The 25533-nt window shown below is 44.7% G+C and overlaps 1 protein-coding gene across 2 annotated transcripts in view; it reads left to right on the forward strand.

Annotated features, from left to right (window-relative positions):
• LCMT1 (leucine carboxyl methyltransferase 1) overlaps positions 1-25316 on the forward strand; it is a 73069-nt gene extending 47753 nt beyond the window's left edge. For both annotated transcript variants that reach the window (XM_023192915.2, XM_023192914.2), the window contains 6 exons: positions 6524-6626; positions 10371-10491; positions 15896-15997; positions 17529-17620; positions 21973-22070; positions 25089-25316. In XM_023192915.2, coding sequence (XP_023048683.1) covers positions 6524-6626; positions 10371-10491; positions 15896-15997; positions 17529-17620; positions 21973-22070; positions 25089-25111 — 539 coding nt within the window. In that variant the 3' untranslated portion in view covers positions 25112-25316. The remainder of the gene's footprint in view (positions 1-6523; positions 6627-10370; positions 10492-15895; positions 15998-17528; positions 17621-21972; positions 22071-25088) is intronic.
• Positions 25317-25533: the final 217 nt, after the last annotated feature.

The following is a 25533-nucleotide window of genomic DNA, read 5'->3' on the forward strand; positions in this document are numbered from 1 at the left end:
GATACTATGAAAGGGATTGATGGGATTCACTACAGATCCAACACATCTCTTTTGAAATGCACCTGGCGGTGGTGGAAGAGATTATTAGTCATATGATACACCAGCACTTGTGTGTGTATGTGTTTAACTACTGTGTTACATTGTGTAAGTCTTCAGTTTTCTCCTGCCTTTTCACCTCATGATCCAATCCCCTCTTAAAAGTGATTAAGACTGGCTTGGTGGCTCACACCTATAATCCCATCACTCTGGGAGGCAGCGGCAGGAGGATCCCTGGAACCCAAGAGTTCAAGACCAGCCTGGGCAACATAGGGAGACCCCCTTCTTCCCCTCCTCCCTCCCCCCGCCCCCCACATCTGTACAAATAAAAAAAATTAGCCAGGCATGGTGGTGCACGCCTGTGGTCCCAGCTACACAGGAAGCTGAGGCAGCCTGGCGGGGGGTGTCGAGGCTGTAATGAGCCATGATCATGCCACCGCACTGCAACCGGGGGGACACAGGGCAGCCCTGTCCAAAAAAAAAAAAAAAAAAAAAAGCTGATTAGGACGATAAAGTATATGAGCTTAATGAGGCAGATAATTAAAGCCTGTATCCATTAGCTTCTGCACTGTAACAAACTGCCGCATAGCTTGTGGCTTAAAACAACAGCCGTCTATTTAGCTTACAGTTCTTTGGGTTGGGTTCATTCAGGTGGAACTTCTCAGCTGGGCTCATTCCAGCACCTGCCTGGATTTAATCCCTTGTGGTTGTCTTCACAGAAGACCTCTGCTGTGTAGCAAGCATTGGGCTAGGCCAGGGGGTCCCCACCTTTCTTGCTTCCCAGTAATTTGTCTCAGTAATGTTTTCATAGTACCCCTGAGCCAAAAAACACACTCAGCAATTCTTTTTAATTAGCTGGGTTTAAACAGCCGAAGTATTTATGTCCTAACAACTTATTAGTCATTTGAAAAAAAAGTACACATACAGTGAAAGAAAAATACCATTTTTACTTCATTCGTAAGCACCCAGAATTGCTTACTGGGATGCGTGCCCTGTAGGGCACTTGACAGCTTCACCTTGGAATCAGATTAGACACCACCCCTGTTCCACATTCACATTGGCACAATGCTTACTTTTTTTTTTTTGAGACGGAGTCTTGCTCTGACATGTCACCCAGGCTGGAGTGCAGTGGTACACACTCAGCTCACTGCAACCTCCGCCTCCTGGGTTCAGGCAATTCTCGTGCCTCAGCCTCTCAAGTAGCTGGGATTACAGGTGTGCGCCACCATGCCTGACTAGTTTTGTATTTTTAGTAGAGGTGGGGTTTTATCGTGTTGGCCAGGCTGGTCTCGAACTGGTCTTGAGCAATTTGCCTGTCTCGGCCTCCCAAAGTGCTGGGATTACAGGCAGGCATGAGCCACCGTGTGCCAGCCTGGTACTTGCTTTTTAACTGCAGCAACATCCGAACACTTAGCTTTGCAAGGATACAGAGCAATCTGATGTTGAAACTGATGGCCTTGAGCTAGTCGCTTACTTATGCCTGACGGATGTTGAGTAGTATCTCTGTGTTCCCCTGAAAAATTTAAAATATTCCTCTCTGCCCCGGTGAATTTCCCATTCCACCCATGGTACCACAGTATCATCACTTTACCATTTTCTTGAATCCTAACCACAGTCTTCTAAGAGTGGCATTGTTCACGTTTTATGATTAAAAGAAAGGTAGTCTCGAGTGATTATGTGACTTTCCCAGAGTCACATGAAATTTTTTTTAGAGACAGGGCCTCATTCTGTCACCCAGGTTGGAGTACAGTGATGCAATCACAGCTCAGTGCAGCCTCGACCTCCCAGGCTCAATCAGTTCTCCCGCTTCAGCCTCCCAAGTAGCTGGGACTACAGGCGTGCGTCACCACACCTGGCTAATTTTTGTATTTTTTGTAGAGGTAGGGTATCGCCGTGTTGCCCAGGCTGGTCTTGAACTCCTGGACTCAAGCAATCTTCCTGCCTCGGCCTCCCAAAGTGCTGTGATTATAGGCGTGAGCCATGGTGCCCAGCTTGCTCACATGAAATTTGACATTAGGGCTGTTTGAGACCAAAGCCCATGTAACTGCAAATTCTCTCCAAAGCGAGTTTTTATTTTGGATACTATGTTCTGGATAAAAGCCACAGCATGTTAAGTTTCCCTATCAGAGAATAATTGGGACTACTTAGGGATTTTTAACAATTGGATATCAATGAATGGCCTTTGGGTTTTTGTGTGTAACTTTAATGCGGGGTTTCACAACCTCGGCACTCTCGACACTTGGGTTGGGTGATTCTGTAGTGTAGGACTGTTCTGTACATTGTAGGATGTTTACCAGCGTCCCTGGCCTCTGCCCACTGGATGCCAATAGCACCCTATGGTTGTGACAACCAAAAGGTGTCTCCAGACATTGCCACATGTTCCCTAGTGGCAAAGTTGCCCTGTTGGAGAACCACTGCTTTAATTTAATAATGACCAAGCCTGAGTAGTTAGGATTTTCACAACCGTCTTTTCATTCTGGCTGTGTATAAATTGGTTCTTAAGTTTTTAAACCATATTATGGTCTTACATTTTCAGGGCTTCTCTTCCCTCTTAAGCCTCTTAGAAATCAATCCTCTAAAGTAGTATTGATCACAGAAAAAACTGCTAGTAGCAATACAGAGGTTTTAAATCAATGTTAATTGACTTTCTCAGAGTTGAGTAAGTATGGTCCGTCTTTTTTTGGTGGTTGTTTTTTGAGACAGAGTCTTGCTCTGTCACCCAGGCTGCAGTGAAGTGGTGCGATCTAGGCTCACTGCAACCTCCACCTCCCAGGTTTAAGCGATTCTCCTGCCTCAGCCTCATGAGTAGCTGGGATAACAGGTGCCTACCACCACACCCAGCTAATTTGTGTATTTTTAGCAGGGATGGGGTTTTGCCATGTTGACCAGGCTGGTCTTGCACTCCTGATCTCAGGTGATCCACCGACGTTGGCCTCCCAAGCACTAGGATTACAGGCATGAGCCACTGTACCTGGCCGGTCTGTTTCTTTAGAAAGTTCTTCTGTAAGTATCACACAAAATGTTTTCAGTTGCCTTACATTTTTCTCTTATGAAATAGAATTATAGGAAAAGAAGGGATTGTGGATCTCATTTTGGTAAGCGAGTTATCTTTCCCACCAGCTCTCAGAAGCATCCCAGACAGATAAGGACCTTTTCTGTTCTTGTGGCCTCTTGCCAGTGCTGGATTTTGTACAAATGGCCTTATTTTCCCAGAATTATAAAACTCCTTTGAAACTTGCTCTGAGCCTATCCTCCACAAATACATTCAGTTCCCTGCAAAATAATGGTAAGGCATCCTTCAGGGACAGATAACGGACCTGTTATTCCCCACAGCCTGAGTAGCCCCTGACTTAAGAAGAGCAACTGAATCATTTGATGCTGGTGTGTGTTACTCAAGTCATCAAATTCTGTCATTTAAAGGGATCTTAAGGTCCTCTTGTCCAGTGCTTCCCATGTAGTATGCCAGTGTGCCACCACATACGGCTGGGCCACTGCAGAGTGGTGGGTAAGCCTCAAGTCATTGACTCCCTTCAGCTCAGATGTACCTTGTGTACAGCTTACAAGAATAATCATGATGATGTGTGATTTCTGCTTTATATGCTAACATTAGATCCTAATGTAAAGAGGTCTCCCCTGAACTACATGGTTCTAGACTTCATGTGTTAATATTCTGGTGTATTATTTGTTGTTTTTTGGCCAGGGACGGAAAAACTCATTTCATATGTGCTTATTATTAATATATTTGTTATTTGCAAGAAGTTACGCAGGCATTTTGGAATTATTTTCATAATAGGGTAGACAACTACCTTCATATTCTTTTATTTTGTAGAGACAAAGTCTTTGTTCTGTTGCCCAGACTGGAGTGCAGTGGCAGGATCATAGCTAACTGAAGCCTTGAACTCCTGGGCTCAAACCATCACACCTCAGCCTCCGGAGTAGCTGGGACTATAGGCATATGCCACCTCATCTAGCTAGTTTTTAAAATTCTTTTGTACAGAGAGTCTTGCTGTGTTGCCCAGTGTGGTCTTGAACTCCTCATTCAAGCCGTCCTCCTACTTGGGCCTCCCAAGTTGTTGGGATTATAGGCGTGAGCCACCATGCCCAGCCACATGCCATATTCTTTATATTACTTTCCTGACTCCTGGCATCCTAGGGCCGACTTTGGGTCCCCTGCTTGCCCTTTATTGCTTTCCAGACATCTAGCAGGCTCTTAGGAGGTATTTCTTTAGCTTATGATGTGTAGCCATATGTATTTGAATCAGCCAAGTGGAGTTATCAAGATAATAAATGAGAAACTACTTACATGTTATAGGTTAGCCTTTTCAGCATTTTTTGCTGAAGTTCTCAGAACCAAGAGAACCTGAATTATTAGCAGTAGTATGGGTAGCTGTTGATGTTTCAGCTACTGCCATGGTTTGTACCCTCAAGGAAGTTGAACGAATAATGTCTGAAGTTGAGTGAATAATAAAATCAAACAATTTTCTTTCTTTAAAAAAAATTTGTTAACTTTTATTTTTTTATTTTTATTTTTCTGAGATGGAGTCTCACTCTGTTGCCCAGGCTGGAGTGCAGTGGCACGATCTTGGCTCACTGCAACCTCCGCCTCCCAGGTTCAAGTGATACTCCTGCCTCAGCCTCCCGAGTAGCTGGAATTACAGGCGTGTGCACCACCACACCCGGGTAATTTTTTTTTTATTTTTAGTAGAGACAGGATTTCGCCGTGATGGCCAGGCTGGTCTCGAACTCCTGACCTCAGGTGATCAGCCCGTCTCAGCCTCCCCAGGTGCTGGGATTACAGGCATGAGCCACTGCGCCTGGCCTTAACTTTTAATTGAAAAAAATGTGAAGTGTACACAAATACGTTGTGACTAGGTTGATGACTCTCCATGTACCCATCACTTAACTGTCTCATTTTATTTGTAGCAGTCATTCCAAGAGTGTAAGTCCTCAGATTAAGCATCTGGGAACTTACTGGAAATGTAAATTTTTTTTTTTTTTTTTTTGAGACGGAGTCTCGCTTTGTCACCAGACTGGAGTGCAGTGGCATGATCTTGGCTCATTGCAACCTCCGCTTCCAAGGTTCAAGCCATTCCTCTGCCTCAGTCTCCCAAGTAGCTGGGATTACAGGCGTGCGCCACCACACCCAGCTAATTTTTGTGTTTTTAGTAGAGATGAGGTTTCACCATGTTGGCCAGGATGGTCTTGATCTCCTGCCCTCGTGATCTGCCCGCCTCGGCCTCCCAAAGTGTTGAGATTACAGGCATGAGCCACCGCGTCCAGCCGCTAGAAATGTCAGTTTCCGCTAGTGGAAGATGTAGTGAATCAGAAACTTGGGGTAGAGCCTATCAATCTGTGGTTTAGCAAGCCACCCAGGTGATTCTGATGACAGCTGAAGCCTGAGGATCACTATAGATATCATTTCATCCCACCTCTGCTGGAGTCTTTCAAAGCAAATGCTGTCATTTTATTTGTAAATACATTAGTACATAAATTGTCTTTTTTCAAACATAACACAAATGGGCATAAGATTTAGAAAGCAGCCTGCTAATGGGTCCCCATATTTAATAGGCTTACCGTCTGATCTCTGTTTTTTTTTTTTTTTTTTTTTGAGATGGAGTCTCTCTGTCGCCCAGGCTGGAGTGCAGTGGTGCAATCTCGGCTCACTGCAAGCTCCGCCTCTCAGGTTCATGCCATTTTCCTGCCTCAGCCTCCAGAGTAGCTGGGACTACAGGCGCCTGCCGCCATACCCGGCTGATTTTTTTTTTTCTTTTTTTTTTTTTTTTTTGTATTTTTAGTAGAGGCAGGGTTTCACTGTGTTAGCCAGGATGGTCTCAATCTCCTGACCTCGTGATCTGCCCGACTTGGCCTCCCAAAGTGCTGGGATTACAGGCTTGAGCCACCACGCCTGGCTACCCTCTCATCTCTTAATTCCACTCATACTGTCTACTTTAAAGAAATAACTGGACAGATGCTTCATGACGTATACACAAGGATGCTTGCAATACCTAGATGGGGAAAACTTAGGAATACCACGTCTCATAGTGAGGGATTGGCTAAATAAGTTATATTTTATCCAGTCAGTGGAATGCTATGAAATCATTATACAGAACGATGTCCCTGATGCTGTTGCTATGTAGGAAAAGCAGTTTTCAAACCACATATTGGATGGTCCCATTTTCTTTTCTCTATTCAGGGTGTGTGTGTGTGTGCGCGCACGTGCGCCCACTATGTGCATGAGAGGGAGAATGTGTTTTTGTTGTGTACAATAACTTAAGCACATAGGACAAAAGGCTGAAATGTTACACACCAAAACACGAATAGTTATCTTTGGAAGATACGATTTTGGTTAATTTTTACCCTTCTCTTACCTTTTTTTTTTTTTTTAACAATGATGCATGTATTTTTATAGTAGGGAAAAACCATAAGGCTACTATAACTTTGGAAAAGACATGTTCATTAAAATTATAGCCTTTGATTGCATTTGCAGATGGACACATACTGGATTCAAAGAGATATGCCGTTATTGGAGCCGATCTCCGAGACCTGTCTGAACTGGAAGAGAAACTAAAGAAATGTAACATGAATACACAGTGAGATTTTTTTTTAAACCTCTTTTGCATTTGTGATTTTATGCTAATTATGAGATAAGGCCAGTCAGAAGTGTAGCATGATACTCATGTTCTTATTTTTTATTTTGTAAGTTTTATTTCATTGCTACCTAGTTTTCTGAAAAAAAATTCTTTTTTTTTTTTTTTTTTTTTAGATTTAGTTTTGCTCTTGTTGCCCAGGCTGGAATGCAGTGGCACAATCTCAGCTCACCGCAACCTCCACCTCTCAGGTTCAAGTGATTCTCCTGCCTCAGCCTCCCGAGTAGCTGGGATTACAGGCATGCGCCACCATACCTGGTTAAGTTTGTATTTTTAGTAGAGATGGGGTTTTTCCATGTAGTCAGTCTGGTCTCAAACTCCCAACGTCAGGTGATCCGCCTGCCTTGGCCTCCCAAAGTGTTGAGATTACAGTTGTAAGCCATCACGCCTGGCCTAGTTTTCTGAAATTTTTAAAGCAATACTGTTCTTCAAGTCTGTTTCTATGTCAGAATCACTTGTGTTACTTTGTAAAAATACTGGTGCCTTATTTCATATAAAAGTTTGAGAGAAGATAATTGTGTGGATAGAAACATGTTTGTAACATATAAAGAAAAGATTGGCGTCCAGAATATATAAAGAACAACTACTATTAAAAGCCTCATAGAAAAATGGGCAAAGGATAGATTACCAGGCAGTTCAAAGAAGAAACTGAATATCATATGAAACAGGTATTGGGCATCAGTGATAATCAGATGAAATTCTATTTTACTCTCACCAAGTTGGCAAAAATGTGACAGCTGACAATATCAAGTGTTGGCAAGGATGTGGGGGATAGGGAATGATACACCACTGCTGGAAGTGAACTTGGTGCAACCATAGTGAGGAGCAATCTGAAAGTATCGAGTAACGTTGTAAGTATGTGTGCCATAGGATATAGCAGTTCCACTTTCGTGGGTGTCCCTTTGAGAAGATCTTGCATATATGCATAAGGAGAATGTTCCTTGTAGTTCATGAGTCTAGGAACTGAGTCCAGCTGCACAGGTTTGAATCCTGACAGGAACATGCACTAGACCATGACCTTGGATAACTTCACATCTCTGCATCTGTTTCCTCTTCTGAAAAATGTGAACGATAGGCTGGGCGTGGTGTCTCATGCCTGTAATCCCAGCACTTTGGGAGGCCGAGGTGGGCAGATCCCCTGAGGTCAGGAGTTCGAGACCAGCCTGGCCAGCATATTGAAGCCCCATCTCTACTAAAAATACAAAAAATTGGCCGGGCGCGGTGGCTCAAGCCTGTAATCCCAGCACTTTGGGAGGCCGAGACGGGTGGATCACAAGGTCAGGAGATCAAGACCATCCTGGCTAACACGGTGAAACCCTGTCTCTACTAAAAAATACAAAAAACTAGCTGGGCGAGGTGGCGGGCGCCTGTAGTCCCAGCTACTCAGGAGGCTGAGGCAGGAGAATGGCGTGAACCCGGGAGGCGGAGCTTGCAGTGAGCTGAGATCCGGCCACTGCACTCCAGCCTGGGCGACAGAGCGAGACTCCGTCTCAAAAAAAAAAAATTAGCTGGGTGTGTTGGTGGGCGCCTGGACCCCAGCTACTCAGGAGGCTGAGGCAGGAGAATCATTTGAACCCAGGAGGTGGAGATTGCAGTGAGCCAAGATCATGACATCGCACTGCAGCCTAGACAACAGAGCAAGACTCCATCTCAAAAAAAAAAAAAAAAAAAAGTGAAAATGTGAGTACTAATAGAATCCACCTGTAAGTGTTAGGAGTTGAGAATGTTGATAACTGTCAAAGAAGTCTCTGAGGAATGCTCTTCATTTCTGTAGTTTTGTTGCTGATGATTTCGATGGTTCCTCAAAGAGAAGATAAAAATAATTCCTAATCCCAATACTTAGAGATAACCACCTTAATAAATTTTATCCCAAAATTTGTAAATATATGTTTTTCTTTAAAATGTGATTATGCTATGTGTATAATTTTGGAACTTTTTGTTTGTTTGGAGACAGGGTCTTACTCTGTCACCCAGGCTGGAGTGCAGTGGCATGATCTGTGCTTACTGCAGCGTGAATCTCCCAGGCTCAAGTGATCCTCCCACCTCAGCTTCCTGAGTAGCTGGGACCACAGGCATGCACCACCACACCCAGTTAATTTTTGTAGAGACAAGGTTTCACCATATTGCCCAGGCTTGCTTTGAACTCCTGAGCCCAAACAATCTGCCTGCCTTGGCCTCCCAAAGTGTTGGAATCATAGGCATGTGCCATTGCACCCAGCCAGTTTTGGAACTTTTAAAAGAATCGGCTGGGCGCGGTGGCTCATGCCTGTAATTCCAGCACTTTGGGAGGCTGAGACAGGCAGATCACGAGGTCGAGAGATTGAGACCATCCTGGCCAACATGGAGAAACATCGTCTCTACTAAAAACACAAAAATTAGCTGGGTGTGGTGGTGTGTACCTGTAGTCCCAGCTACTTTGGAGGCTGAGGCAGGGGAATTGCTTGAACTCAGGAGACAGAAGTTACAGTGAGCTGAGATTGCGCCATTGCACTCCAGCCTGGTCACAGAATGAGACTCTGTCTCAAAAAAAAAAAAAAAAAAAAATCGAATATATGTGTCTATATGTACACATATAATCATTTGTTTGTTAGTTTATTCACTCATTTAGCAAATAATCAAGATTCTGTGAGGTACCGGTACCCACTATAGAGCCATGAACAAAACAGCTTACACATTGTTGTGTGTAAAGAGACATTAAACAGCTAATGACATTTGACTGTTTAGTTACTCCCTGGGATATCCGCTTTGAAGAAGTGCAGGGAAGCATCTGATAGGCCACTTGAATCTGGGGACCATGGATAGCTTTTGTATCAATAAACACAGTCCCTGAAACATGATACTTATGAGCTGCATAGTAGTCCATTAGGTAGGGCATACCATGTTCTTTTCAACCAGTTTCTTGTTGGGCTTAGCTGGATGTTCTGCCGTTTGGGCTTGGCTTAGCTGGATGTTCTTCTGCAGTTTGGGTTGGCCTTACTTAGCTGGAGGTTCTTCTGCAGTTTGGACAGGGCTTAGCCGGATGGTTCTGATTGGGGTCGGGTTTAGCTGATATCCTGGAGTTCAATCATGTGGATAGTGGGCAGGCCCAGCTAGGGTCTGGCTGGCTGTCAGTTGGGAGGCCTCCTTCTATTCCACAGATCTCCTCCTCCTATAGCAGGCTGGCTTGGGTTCCTTCAGATGGTTCCTTCTCCTCCTATAGCAGGCTAGCTTGGGTTCCTTCAGGTTTCCAAGTGCAGCAAGAGAGCAAGCACCAATGTGCAAGTGACTTTAAAACTTCTGCTTGCATCATGTTTGCTACTGTCCTGTTGACCAAAGCAAAAGCTTCATGACCAGCCTAGATTCCAGGGGTAGAAGAATTAACACCTCTCAAATGGGAGAAGCCGCAGTGTTATGTTGGCATGGTGTGAGTACACAGCAAGGGAGAACTTGTAGCCGTTTTTACAGTCCAGCACACACACTTAACATGTTTTCATTGCCACACAAATCATTGCTCACTGCTCACCTGTTCACAGTAGAAAACTCGGATTGTGATGCTATTCCCCATGTATTTCTGCCCTGACTGGGGCTGTGCTCGCTCAGGCCTTCTGATTTCCCTGGGGCATGGACTGCCCCACCAGCACTGCAGTGCCATTAGAGGGTCCTGACTTGATGATAACAAATTTATGTGCCTTTTTTTCTTTTCTTAAGATTGCCAACACTCCTGATAGCTGAATGTGTGCTGGTTTACATGACTCCAGAGCAGTCCGCAAACCTCCTGAAGTGGGCAGCCAACAGTTTTGAGGCAGCCATGTTCATAAACTACGAACAGGTAAAAGGAAGCACAGGAGAATTGGATTCTGTACAGGACCCCTGTGGTGGCTTCGCTCTCCCAGCACCCTTCGGATAACTTCCCTCATCCTTTTCCTTCTTCCTCCAGCCTCTCACGTATCTCCTTTATTCGTCAACCAGCAATCTTAGTACTCCTGACCTCTTGACCTCCTGCAGACTTTTAGCTAGAGTTATTGGAACTTCTGTCTTAGCCTTTACAAAAGTCTTTCAAGTTCTTATTTTTATCATTACATGTACTGTGGAGTCAGAGAACATGAGGAAGGGGATTTTGGCTACCAGCATTTTGGGGTAGCAACTCAGATACTGTCAGGGACAGGCAGGTGGTACCAGTGGAGGAAGTCAGCCAGGTGTAGTAGTATAGGGTTTGGGGACTGTGGTGAACTGGAGCACCAATGTCCCACCTCATGGGAGTGGCCACTGTCCATTTACAGCATGTGAGCCTAGAGCTGCCAGAACTCCTGATTTTTGAAAGAAGTTGGAAATGTGGGATTTTAATGTAAAATATTCTAGTTTCTAAGATTACCGTGTATGATTTACCAGCTGCCTGTTTACTTCTTCTGATTTATGGCAGAAAAAGTTCTGTTTTAGAGCTTTGGAATAGCCCAGCTTGGGTTGAATCCTGGCCCTGGCTTGTGCTCTCCGCTATGTGACCTTAGGCAGCACAGCTGCCTAAGGTCCATGCTCCAGAGGTGGGCATTCCTCCTGTGTGACCTGGGCAAGTTACATAACCCCTCTGTGCCTGTTTCTTTTTTTTTCTTTTCTTTTCCTTTCCCTTTCCCTTTCCTTTCCTTTTCTTTCTTTTCTTTGCCAGAGTTTTACTCTTATTGCCCAGGCTGGAGTGCAGTGGTGCAATTTCGGCTCTCTGCAACCTCCGCCTCCCAGCTTCAAGCCATTTTCCTGCTTCAGCCTTCCAAGTAGCTGGGATTACAGGTGTGCACCATCACATCCGGCTAATTTTGTGTTTTTAGTAGAGATGGGGTTTCACCATCTTGGCCAGGCTGGTCTCAAACTCATGACCTCAGGTGATCTGCCTGCCTCAGCCACCCAAAGTGCTGGGATTACAGGCATGAGCCACCATGCCCTGCTGTCCGTCTGTGCCTGTTTCTTCATCTAAAAATAATAGTCCCTACTTCATAGCATTGTTGTGAGATGTAAATGAGTTAATGTATCCAAAAGCACTGACAGTGTTGCCCAGCTGTAAGTAAGCATCAGCTATTTTTTGCTGTCTCTGAGCCCCAGTTCTTTGTTTTTAAAGAAATAATACCCACTCCTGGCTGGGCACGGTGGCTCACGCCTGTGATCCCAGCACTTGGGGGAGGCCGATGTGGGCAGATCACCTGAGGTCAGGAGTTCAAGACCAGCTTGGCCAACATGGTGAAACCCTGTCTCTACTAAAAATACAAAAATTAGCCAGGCATGGTGGCAGATGCCTGTAATCCCAGCTACTTGGGAGGCTGAGGCAGGAGAATTGCTTGAACCGGGGAGGCAGAGGTTGCAGTTAGCTGAGACTGTACCATTGTACTCCAGCCTGGGTGACAGAGTGAGACTCTATCTCAAAAAAAAAAAAAAAAAAAAAATAATAATAATAATAATAATACCCGCTCTCCATATTATTAAGGGGATTCCTGAGATGCTGGTCAGTGGCTTATCGCATGATAAGCACTGATACATGCTCACTATTTTTATTGTGTATTGCTTTTTATTTATTTGTTTGTTTGAGGTAGGGTCTCACTGTATCACCCAGGCTGGAGTGCAGTGGTGGGGATCATGGCTCACTGCAGCCCCGACCTGGGGCTCAGATGATCCTGCCAGGTCATCCTCCCAAGTAGCTGGGATCACAGGTGCACACACCACGCCCAGCTAATTTTTAAATTTTTTTTGTAGAGACAGGGTTTTGCCATGTTGCCCGAGTTGGTCAGTTTTATTTTTTAAATCTCCTTTTCTTTTTTATTTTATCACACATAAGATCAATAAGGGGACTTACCCAGTGTCATGTAATTATGGACAGATCTAGGGCTTTGCTAGCCCTTGATCTCTCAACCTCCTTCCCAGGTCCCTTCCTGCCCAGGTTCCTGTGTAGATGGTTCTTGATTGGTTAATTTTGCATCCTTCCCTCTCTTTAATTGGGAGCGCTCCTCAGACTCTGTCTTCCATCCTGATGGATGGATGTAATGGAAGGTGGCCTCACTGGTCTTTTCTTTTCATGTGAACAAATCCTGGGGACCTATCTTTGCTTTCAGGATAACCACACTGGGGAAACAAATTCCACTGTCCATACTCCACATGTTTCAGATTTGTGCCACTACTTTTACTTTCCTTAGTTTGTGTATTCTTTTGTTGAACAGGTGTTTATTCAACATCATATGAGAGATGATGGATTCAGTGAATTCTGACCAGAGATCTTGTCACTTTGGAGCAAGCCTGGGAATGTGCCAGTTTTCAAAATGTTGTCCATAGCTGTCCCTCAACCGGTTCTGCTCCCACCCGCCACCCTCACCTGGTGCATAATGAACATTTAAGTTAATTCAGTAATTTCCTAACAAACACAAAATGATCAGCACCCTCACAACCATGTATTAATTGCTCACATGGCTTACATTGTTTGCTTTTCCTTTTTTTTTTTTTTTTTTTTTTTTTTTTTAGAAATAGGGTCTTGTTCTGTCGCCCAGGCTGGAGTGCAGTGGTGCCATCATAGTTCACTGCAGCCTTGAGCTCCCAGGCTCAAGTGATCCCCCAACCTTGGTCTCCCCATTAGTTAGGACTGTAGGTGCACACCACCATTCTCGGTTAATTTTTTCTTTTTTTTTTTTGGTAGAGATGGAGTCTTGCTGTGTTGTCCAGGCTGGTTTCAAACTTCTGGCTTCAAGCAGTTCTCCTACCCCAGTTTCCCGAAGCCCTGGGACTACAGGCATCAGCCACCATGCTTAGCTTGTTTTCTAATTAGTAGTTTAAGATGACAAAACTACATGGATGATAATAATTTCAATAATAATTCTAAAGCAGTGGTAGCAAATTCTTAGATTTTGCTTACTATATAGCAGGGACTATTCTATGAGTTTTACATAGATTAACTTATTTATTTTTTGAGATGGAATCTCACCCTGTCACCCAGGCTGGAGGGCAGTGGCAGTATCTTGGCTCATTGCAACCTCCACCTCCCAGGTTCAAGTGATTGTCCTGCCTCAGCCTCCTGAGTAACTGGGATTACAGGTGTGTGCCACCATTCCCAGCTAATTTTGTATTTTTCGTAGAGACGGGGTTTCACCATGTTGGCCAGGCTGCCTTTGAACTCTTGACCTCAAGTGATCTGCCCACCTCGGCCTCCCGAAGTGCTGGGATTACAGGTGTGAGCCACTGCACCTAGCCTTTTAATTTATGTAATTATCACAAGTGGCCACAAGTAGATACTAGTACTATTCTAATTTTATAGGTAAGGGGAGACTAAGGCACAGAGTTATGTAGTTTACACACAGCCTCAAAGCTCTTAAATGTCAAGCAAAGATTCAAACCCAGGCAATAAAACAACAGAGTATGTGCTGACAAACACTTTCTATCTGGAATAAAGAAGTGCCATGTGATCATTAGTGCCACATTCCTTTCTCTCCACCAAAATAGTGTTGGTTCTTGTCTGGCAGTGCTGTCGTGTGCACTCCGAAAATCATTTCTCATATTGTTAAGTGGATTTTCCCCCGCTGAGATGGAGTTTCGCTCTTGTTGCCCAGCCTGGAATGCAGTGGTGTGATCTTGGCTCACTGCAACCTCCGACTCGCGGGTTCAAGCGATTCTCCTGCCTCAGCCTCCCTAGTAGCTGAGATTACAGTTGCCTGCCACCACACCCAGCTAATTTTTGCTTTATCAGTAGAGACGGGTTTCACCAGGTTGGTCAGGCTGGTCTCGAACTCCTGACCTCAAGTGATCCGCCTGCTTCAGCCTCCCAAAGTAATGGGATTACAGGTATGAGCCACCACACCCATCCTTTTTTTTTTTTTTTTTTTTTTTTTTTTTTTGAGACAAGAGTCTCTCTGTCGTCCAGGCTGGAGTGCAGTTGCACAATCTCGGCTCACTGCAACCTCCGCCTCCTAGGTACCAGTGATTCTCCTGTCTCAACCTCCTGAGTAGCTGGGATTACAGGCACGTGCCACTGCGTCCAGCTGATTTTTTGTATTTTTAGTAGGGATGGTGTTTCACCATGTTGGCCAGGCTGGTGTTGAACTCCTGACCTCAAATGATCTGCCCGCCTCAGCCTCCCAAAGTGCTGAGATTACAGGCATGGCCACCATGCCTGGCTGAAAGTGGTGAATTTTTGAAAAAGCAATAGTGTATATACTACAATGGTATACACTAATATTGTTTCCTGGCATTTTTCACATATAATTTTGGGTTTTTTAGATCAGTTTTTGTAATTAGAAAAGTAATACCACATGCAGAGTACAAAAATTAAAAATACAACAGGGTAGACAAGGAAAAGTAAATCTCTCTCCTGCCCCAGACCTTGGTCCTCTAATCTGGAAAGCAAGGCTGCCACATTCCAGAATTTTTCTATGTACATAGAGATTCTTTTTTTCCTTGAAGACAGATAGGCGTATACTACCCATATTCCTCTCTACTTCACTTTTCAAGAGTTTACCCTAGAGGTCATTTCATTTCTGTATCTGTCTTCCTTCTCTTGTTTTCATGGCTATATATGATTTCATTATACAGACATGCCAGGAGTTATTTCCAGATTCTTCCTATTTTACCTAATGCTGTGATAAACATTCTTGCATCTTAGCATACACTTGTGAGTGTATCTGTAGGGTAAATTGCTTTCGGTGGAATTGGTGCATCACAGGTTGAGCATTTATTTTTTATTTATTTTTTATTTTTTTATTTTTTTGAGACAGAGTCTGGCTCTGTCGCCCAGGCTGGAGTGCAGTGGCACAATCTCGGCTCACTGCAAGCTCCGCCTCCCGGGTTCACGCCATTCTCCTGCCTCAGCCTCCCGAGTAGCTGGGATTACAGGCACCCGCCACCATGCCCAGCTAATTTTTTGTATTTTTAGTAGAGATGGGGTTTCACTGTGTTAGCCAGGATGGTCTCGATCTCCTGACCTCGTGATCCGCCCTCCTTGCCTCCCAAAGTGCTGGGATTACAGGCGTGAGCCACTTCGCTCGGCCAGATTGAGCATTTAAAATGGGTGTATCCTGCCCAGTTGCCCTTCCAGGGCTACCCAAGTTTATGCTCCCGCCAGCACTGTGCTGGTGCCTGCCCCTCAGTCCTTTTCATACGCTGGGTGTGCATCATCAAGCGTCGGCCTCTGCTGCTTAAACATAGGATGATGATGTTTTATTTTGCATATTTAACAAACGCTTAGAGTAATATCTTACCTTCTCTTTCCCTCCTAGGTGAACATGGGTGATCGGTTTGGGCAGATCATGATTGAAAACCTGCGGAGACGCCAGTGTGACCTGGCGGGAGTGGAGACCTGCAAGTCATTAGAGTCACAGGTCAGAGAGCAGGAACTGGGACATCCATTTGGACCCTTAGTCAGCCAAGATATATAAAGGTCTTTCTTTGCAGATATGATCGTGGAGAAGCCCTGTTCAGTGCCTGCCACCATAGGCTGCTGAGCCTCCATGTGGGCTGCTAGTTCATGATACTGGGAAGACCGAGTCCTGCTTTGCCATCTTGGTGTAGAAAACACACATTTACATTTCCTACACCCTATTATTTTGACTTTATATTATGCAAATTTTCAAACAAACATAAAGGTAGAGGGAACGGTAAAATAAAAACACACGTCCCGTCACCTAACTTCAGTATTACTTGTTTTATCAGTATTATTTTCTGTATTCTCCCACAATTTTTTTGTTGATGTTGGAATATTTTCAGGCAAATCCCAGACAGCACATGATTTCACCCCTAAATACGCATGTGAATCACCTACCAATAAGGACTTGCTTCTCCCAGGATGATGATGATACCATTTCACAGATCATACCTCACAAGCTGACAACTCCTTCATAGCATTTAATGCCCAGTTCATGTTCAGTCTCCCCAGTTGTTTAAAAAAACCTTTTTTTCACAGTTGATGTGTTTGAATCAGGATTTAAACATTGTCCACACTTTGTAGATGATTGATATGTCCCTTAAACCTCTTTGACTCTATCGGAATGCCCCCTTCCTTTAAAAAAGTCATTTATTTTTTTCTCAAAACAACTCCCACCCCTGCCCCCATATAGATAGGTTCATTTTTTTGGGCGGGTGCGGTGGCTCACGCCTATAATCCCAGCACTTTGGGATACTGAGGCAGGCAGATCACCTGAGTTCAGGAGTTTTGAGACCAGCCTGGCCAATATGGTGAAACCCCGTCTCTACTAAAAATACAAAAATTAGCTGGGTGTAGTGGCACACGCCTGTAATCCCAGCTACTCAGGAGGCTGAGGCAGGAGATTTGCTTGAATCTGGGAGATGGAGGTTGCAGTGAGCCGAAATCAAGCTACTGCACTCCAGCCTGGGCAACAGGGTGAGCCTCTGTCTCAAAATAAATACGTAAATTAATAAATAGGTTCATTTTTACATGTCTTTTGTCACATAACCATTAGAATGCTTTAAAAAACTGTCGCTCATAGAAAAGTTCTTCCTTTAGTTCTCTTTGGAAGTACTTTAGTGAATTTCCCCCCATTATAACAATGCTTGTTCAATATGGAAAGTCGGAAAGTAAAAAGAAGATATTAGGGTCTAGGATATGCTTTTGAGAAAGGAGTCAGCTCAGAGGAGGTCTGGTGTGCTTAAGAGCGTCTCAGTGTCAGGCACACTGGCTCACACCTCTGATCCCAGCACCTTGGGCAGCTGAAGGGGGAGGAATCGCTTGAGCCTAGTAGGTCACGGCTGCAGTGAGCTGTGATCACACCGCTGCACTTCAGCCTGGGCAACAGAGTGAGACCTTGTCTCTTTAAAACAAAATAGTGTCTCAGATTTGTAAGCCGGTGCCTGGTAGTTCTCTAGTTCTCCATTTCTCTTCGTTGCACATTTTAGAAAGAACGGCTCCTGTCGAATGGGTGGGAAACAGCATCGGCCGTGGACATGATGGAGTTGTACAACAGGTTACCTCGAGCTGAAGTGAGCAGGTATGGGGTTGGTGAGCGTCAGCTTGATGGGCATTCATTGTGAACTGAAGGCATGATTGCCTCTATTCTTTAATGCAGAAAAACAGAACAATATGTGGAGATTTCATTTAAAAAAAAAACAAGGCCAGGCACAGTGACTCACACTTGTAATCCCAGCACTTTGGGAGGCATAGGTGTGCTGATCACTTGAGGTCAGGAGTTCGAGACCAGCCTGGCCAACATAGTGAAACCCTGTCTCTACTAAAAATACAAAAATTAGCCCAGGCGGGGTGGCACACATTTGTAATTCCAGCTACTCAGGAGGCTGAGGCAGGAGAATCGCTTGAACCCCGGGGGAGGGGGGGCGGAGGTTGCAGTGAGCTAAGATCATGCCACTTCACTCCAGCCTGGGTGAAAGAGCAAAACTCTGTCTCCAAAAAATAAAATAAATAAAAATGCAAAAGTTAGCCGGGTGTGGTGGCACAGGCCTGTAATCCCAGCTACTAAGGAGGCCGAGGCAGAAGAGTTACTTGAATCCAGGAGGCGGAGGTTGCAGTGACCTGAGGTTGCGCCACAGTATCCAGCCTGGGTGACAGAGCAAGACTGCTTCTCAAAAAAAAAAAAAGACCGGCTGAGCGCGGTGACTCAAGCCTGTAATCCCAGCACTTTGGGAGGCCGAGACGGGTGGATCACGAGGTCAGGAGATCGAGACCATCCTGGCTAACATGGTGAAATCTCGTCTCTACTAAAAAATACAAAAAACTAGCCGGGCGAGGTGGCGGGCACCTGTAGTCCCAGCTACTCGGGAGGCTGAGGCAGGAGAACGGCGTAAACCCGGGAGGCGGAGCTTGCAGTGAGCTGAGATCCCGCCACTGCACTCCAGCCCGGGCGACAGAGTGAGACTCTGTCTCAAAAAAAAAAAAAAAAAAAGACCCTAATTAGACCTATTTTGAAACAAGTAAACACTGATAGCAGCTTGAAAGTAACTCATTAGCTATTAGCTGAGATAGGGCTTATGCCCAAACTGATTATTTTAGTAGAAACAAGCAGTTACACCTGGAAAACTCCCAGAGCAACCTTGGCAGTGGAAATTTCACATAACTTTGGAGAGGGAAGAAAACGACGTTGCTCAAGGACGTATAAGGGGCTGGTGGGTTTTTAAATGGACTTTTCTCCCCATGATAAAGGAAATCTATGCTTGTGGTCCTGAAAAGTTCCTCAAGCATTATAAAGTGCATGAAGTATAAAGTAGTTGTCCCCTCTGTAGTCACACTTGGGAGGTAGCAGTTCTTAACATATTGGGGAATATTCTTTTCCTAGATAGATAGATAAATATTTATTAATACATAGATTTCTATTTTTTTAATCCGTGGATTCATATTATACATACTGGTCTGTAAACCACCATCCTTTTTGAAAACAATAGATTGTATGTGCCTTTACATATCAAAATATTGAGGGTTGCCATGTCCCATTTAAGGGTACATAGGGCCATGCGTGGTGGCTCACGCCTGTAATCCCAGCACTTTGGGAGCCCAAGGCAGGTGGATCACCTGAAGTTAGGAGTTTGAGACCAGCCTGGCCAACATGGTGAAACCCCGTCTCTACTAAAAATACAAAAATTAGCCGGGCGTGGTGGCGGGTGCCTGTAATCCCAGCTACTTGGGAGGCTGAGGCAAGAGAATTGCTTGAACCTGGGAGGCAGAGGTTGCAGTGAGCCGAGGTCATGCCATTGCACTCCAGCCTGGGCATCAAGAGCGAAACTCTGTCTCGAAAAAAAAAAAAAAAAATAGGGTACATAGTATTTGTATTGATATGTGGATATAGTATATTGATAATAATTTTTAAATAATTAAAAATGTCTGTAGCTGGGCATTTAGTTGCAGTGTCTTGTTTATTCATCTTGTTTTCATTTCCCTGTTATAAACAACACTGGAGAGAACATCACTGTCGTGCATCTATGTACAGCCCTAGTGCGCACTTCAGCTCTTTTTTTTGTAATCACTCTGTGCTTCCTGCTTCGTGCTTTCTTCTTGCCTTTGGAGATCGAAGATCAATAGCCTTTGGTCTCTTACAAGATCATGAGAAGAATTTTTGGCTTTGCTTTTCCATATAACTTATTAACATTTAGACATATCACTGGTTTTCCCAAATATGTACATGAATAATTGGCCATGAAAGCCTGGAGGGTTTGAGAAAGTGCCGTCTCCACGTGACCAGGTCAGTGCTTCCTGGATTCTTCCGGAAGCATCCTTCTCCACAGGTTGGTTTTCATTTGCTGTATGTCAAGACGACTGTTCTGAACATCCCTGACATGGGGTTGCTCTGGGACTGCTTCTAGATGCCCAGAAAGGAGCCTGTGACTAGCATCAACCACAAGGAAACTCTTGCCTCCAGGAAGTCATTTGTCTCATGTTTCCAGGACTTCTGTAGACAGCAACGTGTAACCCTCGCAGGGTTGGTGGTAAGGAGATTGGAAGGCCTTTGTCTGTCTATGCCAGGCCGAACAGCCTGCCCAGCTCTGTGAATGCCACGTAGTTTGTATCTGCTTTTGCCAGAAACTGTGGAGTATAATAGGAAGTCTAAGGCGAGGCTATTCATTGAACAAATTCTGAGTGTCTGCTGTGTACCCGGCACTTTTCTAAGCACCAGGGTTACAGCAATGATCAAAATAGGACAAAAGACATTCCTGCCCTTGGGAGCACTCATTCTAGTGAACAGCTTAATAATTAGTAGTGTCTCCTGATAGCTGTACTTGGTAATAACCATCTTGGAGCCTTCAGTATGGTGATGGATTTTTCTAGAACTTGGTATCAGATCTGCTTTGGATGTCTGGTAGAATGACTTAGGAAGCAACCACATTACTTAATGTGTAGTCATTCTTACTTCAGATGTGGTCCTGAGGCCTGCATACCAAGACGGGAATGAAATCACAAATACAGAAACATGCACAGACATGCACATGTGTTCACACCTGTGCATACGTGCACACATATAACAGACAAGGCCTGGGCAACTGGCAGGACTCGATGTTAGCAGTGACTATTGTGAATAGTAGGAATTTGGATCCTGTTTCTTTTTTTTTATTTTATTCTGTGTACTTTTTGAAAATGCCTGACTTTTCCTCCATAGTGTGTACATATTTTGACATAAACTTTTTTTTTTTTTTGATAGAGATGGAGTCTTGCTATATTGCCTAGGCTGGTCTCAAACTCCGGGCCTCAAGTGATTCTCCCATCTTGGCCTCCCAAAGCTCTGGCAATAGAGGCGTAAGCCACTGCTCCTAGCAAACAGAAACTTTTTTAAAAAGCTGTTTCCATGTGTTTGTGCATATTTCTCTCTCTGTGTGTATATTTATTTATGTATTTTATTTATTTATTTATTTTTTGAGACTGAGTCTCGCTCTGTTACCAGGCTGGAGTACAGTGGCGCGATCTCTGCTCACTGCAAGCTCCGCCTCCCAGTTCAAGCAATTCTCCTGCCTCAGCCCCCCAATAGCTGTGACTACAGGTGGGCACCACCACGCCAGGCTAATTTGTGTATTTTTGGTAGAGATGGGGTTTCACCATGTTGGCCAGGCTGGTCTCGAACTCTGACCTCAGGAGATCCACCCACCATGGCCTCCCAAAGTGCTGGGATTACAGGCATGAGGCGCTTCACCCAACCTGTGTATGTTATATTTAAAAGTTTACATTTACAAGGCTTTTTTGGAAAAGTCACACATGCATGTAATTTTTTATAAAGCCAGAATAAAGTAGTATAGAGTAAGAACAACCCTCCTCACTGCTGGTCTACTACCTTCTCTCTCAAGAGACAAGTACCATTTCTGGTTTCTTCTGTGTTTTCCAAAAGTCTGTATATATACAGACAAATTTGTCTCACTTTTTCTTTACATGGAGAGTGGTGTACTGTGCACATTACTTGCTTTTTAAATGACACAACTTGCTTTTTAAATTCCATGATATGTCGTGGAGGTTATTGCCTATTAATACGTATGGACCTACCCCATTTTTTAAAATGGCTGCATAGTGTCCTGTTTTGACAGTATCAATCTGCTTCAATTTACTGTGCCCGTCTCCTCCAGTTACCACTAGTTTTTCTTACTGCAGTTTAACAGCTCTTTATATAATAAGGAACTCAACCGTTTGCCACTTGAATTGCAAATATATGTTTCTAGTTTGTCATTTGTGTTTTGACTTTGTTTTGACTTTTTTTCTTTTCAGTGAAAAGAAATTACATCATAATTACTATTTTATAGCCGCCTTCTTTCCACTTAACCTATCATGAACATTTTTTCATATCCATAACTATGGGCCATGATCTTCCTTTTCAATGCAGACCCTGGGATTGTTCTATTTTAATTCTTCCCACAGGATAGAATCACTTGAATTTCTGGATGAAATGGAGCTGCTGGAGCAGCTGATGCGGCATTACTGCCTGTGCTGGGCAACCAAAGGAGGAAATGAGCTCGGTGCGTGATTGTACTTTTCTTGCCTTGACCTGGAAATAGTGAACTTTTCTTTTTCCTTTTCTTTCCCTTTCTCTCTTCTTTTTCTGTCCTCCCTCTTTCCCTCTTTCTCTCTCTCTTCTTTCTGTCTTGTTTTGAGACAGGGTCTCGCTGTGTCACCCAGGCTGGAGTACCGTGGTGCGGTCATAGCTCACTGCAGCCTCGAATTCCTGAGCTCAAGTGATCCTCCTGCCTCCTGAGTAGCTGGGACTATAGGAGCTGGGCTGATTTTCTGTAGAGGTCTCTCTAAGGCCGGTCTTGAATTCCTGGCCTCAAGTAGGCTGGGCACGGGGTCTCACGCCTGTAATCCCAGCACTCTGGGAGGCTGAGGCGGGCAGATCACTTGAGGTCAGGAGTTCGAGACCAGCCTAGCTAACATGGTGAAACCCTGTCTCTATTAAAAATACAAAAAAAAAAAAAAAAAAAAGGAAAAAGAAAAGAAATAGCCAGGCGTGGTGCCAGGCGCCTGTAATCCCAGCTACTCAGGAGGCTGAGGCAGGAGAATCGCTTGTACCCGGGAGGTAGAGGTTGCAGTGAGCCAAGACTGCACCATTGCACTCCAGCCTGGGCAAGAAGAGCGAAACTGCATCTCAAAAAGTAAAAAATAAATAAATAATTCCTGGCCTCAAGCAGTCCTCTTGCCTCAGCTTCCCAAAGTGCTGGGATTACAGACATGAGCCACTGTGGCTGGCCGGAACTTTTCTTCTTCCCAAACTGAAAGATATATTTGGAACTTTGGGCCCAGAAAGAACTAGAGGATCATGTACAAGTATCCGTGAGCATATCCAGAGAATTTGCTGTTATATCTTGTGTGTGTTTATAGCATAAAAACCAGGAGAACTGTTTAAGCCGTGTAGCCCAAAACAACCCTTGAGAGATGTACTGTGGAGTTCCCGCAGCTGGAAGGTAAAAGAGCTTGAGAGCTTAAAGTAAAAATCTCCAGAAAAGTAACCGGCATGTCTTTTCCATCCACTTACAACCAGGTTCACTGGATGTTAAACGCACAGATCCTTCCATCTCCCTCACCAACGCATGCAGCTAGCAGCTGAATTTTCCCTCTTCTCGTTAAGGTGCACATCCCTGTCTGTGGCCGAGTAGGGCCGCGGGGAGCAGGTGTGGAGCCATCTCTGTTTCTTGTTACCTTGGTCTTGGTCCTGGTCCAGCTCCTTTTCAGCTGCCCCCTGCTGGGCTTGCTTACCCCAGTGGTTAGGCTTTGAGTGTCTCTCCAGACCGATGGAGGCCACTTTAGTGGTCTAGTCGGTCTCCAGACCGACTGGGCCACCGATGGAGGCCCAGTTCCGGCCTTCAGTGGAATAGCTTCCTTTTAAGCTTCCCCCAGATGTAATCCACATGACATGCAATCACAAGCAGGCAGCTGATCCGAAACAGAACTTGACAGAGGCAAGGACCTCCCCCATCCCCTATGCAAAAATTCCAGGTTGACTTGAGACTGATAATCAGCCCCTTTGGACTTGTCATTCCACACAGATTTGCCTACCTATGCAGCTCAGCCCACACAGACCTTTCACATTTGTTTGGTTTGGTTTTGGTTTTTTTGTTTGTTTGTTTGTTTTGAGATGGAGTCTTGCTTGTTGTCCAGGCTGGAGTGCAGTAGCATGATCTCGTCTCACTGCAGCCTTCGCCTCCTGGGTTCAAGTGATTCTCCTGCCTCAGCCTTCTGAGTAGCTGGGGTTACAGGTATCCACCACCATGTCCAGCTCATTTTTGTATTTTCAGTAGAGACGGGATTTCACCATGTTGGCCAGGCTGGTCTCAAACTCCTGACCTAAAGTGATCTGCCTGGCTCAGCCTCCCAAAGTGCTGGGATTACAGGCATGAGCCGCTGTGCCCGGCCTTCACGTTTGTTTTGGATTTAAAGTCATTTATTGGTGGACTGAGCGCAATGGCTCACACCTGTAATCCCAGCACTTTGGGAGGCTAAGGCAGGCGGATCACCTGAGGTCAGGAGTTCGAAAGCAGCCTGGCCAACATGGTGAAATCCCGTCTCTACTAAAAATACAAAAATTAGCTGGATGTGGTGGCGCATCCCAGATACTTGGGAGGCTGAGGCAGGAGAATCTCTTGAACCTGGGAGGCAGAAGTTGCAGTGAACTGAGACTGTGCCAGGGCCCTCCAGCCTGGGCAACAGAGCAAGACTCTGTCTCCAGAAAAAAAAAAAAAAAAGTCACTATTGGCGTATTTTTATATTATCCTTCTCTTAATTATATTAAAAAAAATACTTCGTTGTAGGAAAGTTGAAAGCTTCTAAAAAATATAACAAAGAAAATCCACCTGTATGCCTGTCAGTCAGAGATGATCTCTTGCGACTTTTCCCTTCCCCTCTATTTCTAAATATTGTTTTGTTTGTTTTTATAATGAGTTGAATTTTTATATTTATGCAACTTTGATTTCAAGTGTTTTCAATTTAATATTATAACTTTTAGTACTTCCCCCTGGCAATTAAAAATGCTCAATGAGCATAATTGTAATGGCTTTATAATATTATATTGTGTCACTATGGCTGAATTAATTTTTCCATATTTTTGGAAATGTAGGTTATTTGTAATGCTTTTAAGTGAACTCTAGTTCTAACAAAGGAACAATATATTGAGCATTTTAATGTCGGGAATTTCTTTTGTCCCCACTGACCCCTGGCTGCTTTGAGACATCAGTGCTTGTCTGTGTGGAAGATCCATCTCTGCCTTTGCTCAAAGTTCAGCACATAAAGGGTAGATTTTTGGCGTTAACTGCAGACAGTCCATAAACTGTTATAATGCTTTCTTAATCCTTTTAAAACCACCCATAAACACAGTCTTGCCCAACCTTTTGTCCTTGCGAAACCTCTTTTATGTTAGCAGGTGGGCGGTGCTGCAGTGGTCAGCAGTGTGACTGGTGCCCCTGAGCCGGTCACTGGGGGTCCTCTCGGGGCCTCTGCTCCTGGCCACCAGGGTCTCCTAATGGTGTCTGTGTGTCTCCCCTCAGGGCTGAAGGAGATAACGTATTAATCTGTTGAAGGCTTATGCCGAGCCAGAAGCGGAAGCCACTCGCCCTCCTGGAGGTACCTGCGAGCTCCCTGCGCGCTGGGCGGGCCTCGTCCGCGGGTCTCATCCCACACGCTGAGGAGCCTCGATCACTACAGTGGTCGCACATGTTCCTCTTCCTGTTCCTGTTGACATGTCAGTGTTTAAATAAATCTCACTTGCCACCAGTCTCCTGTGGTTGGAACTCTGCTGCTGCCGCTGCTCATTCTGTGGCCCATGGGTTGGGCAGACCAGGGTTCACCTCTGTGTTAGCTAAAGCCAAGGCCCCCAGGTCTGCTTTGACCTTGGCTTACTCCCTGTGAGTCACACTCGGCCCATGACCTTGAGTCCATTTTAGGATCTACTCCCTCACGTGCTGTTCGTTGCAGCACATGACACTGTGCCTC

The sequence above is a fragment of the Piliocolobus tephrosceles genome, chromosome 17 (genome assembly GCF_002776525.5).
Source record: "Piliocolobus tephrosceles isolate RC106 chromosome 17, ASM277652v3, whole genome shotgun sequence".
Lineage (NCBI taxonomy): Eukaryota > Metazoa > Chordata > Mammalia > Primates > Cercopithecidae > Piliocolobus > Piliocolobus tephrosceles.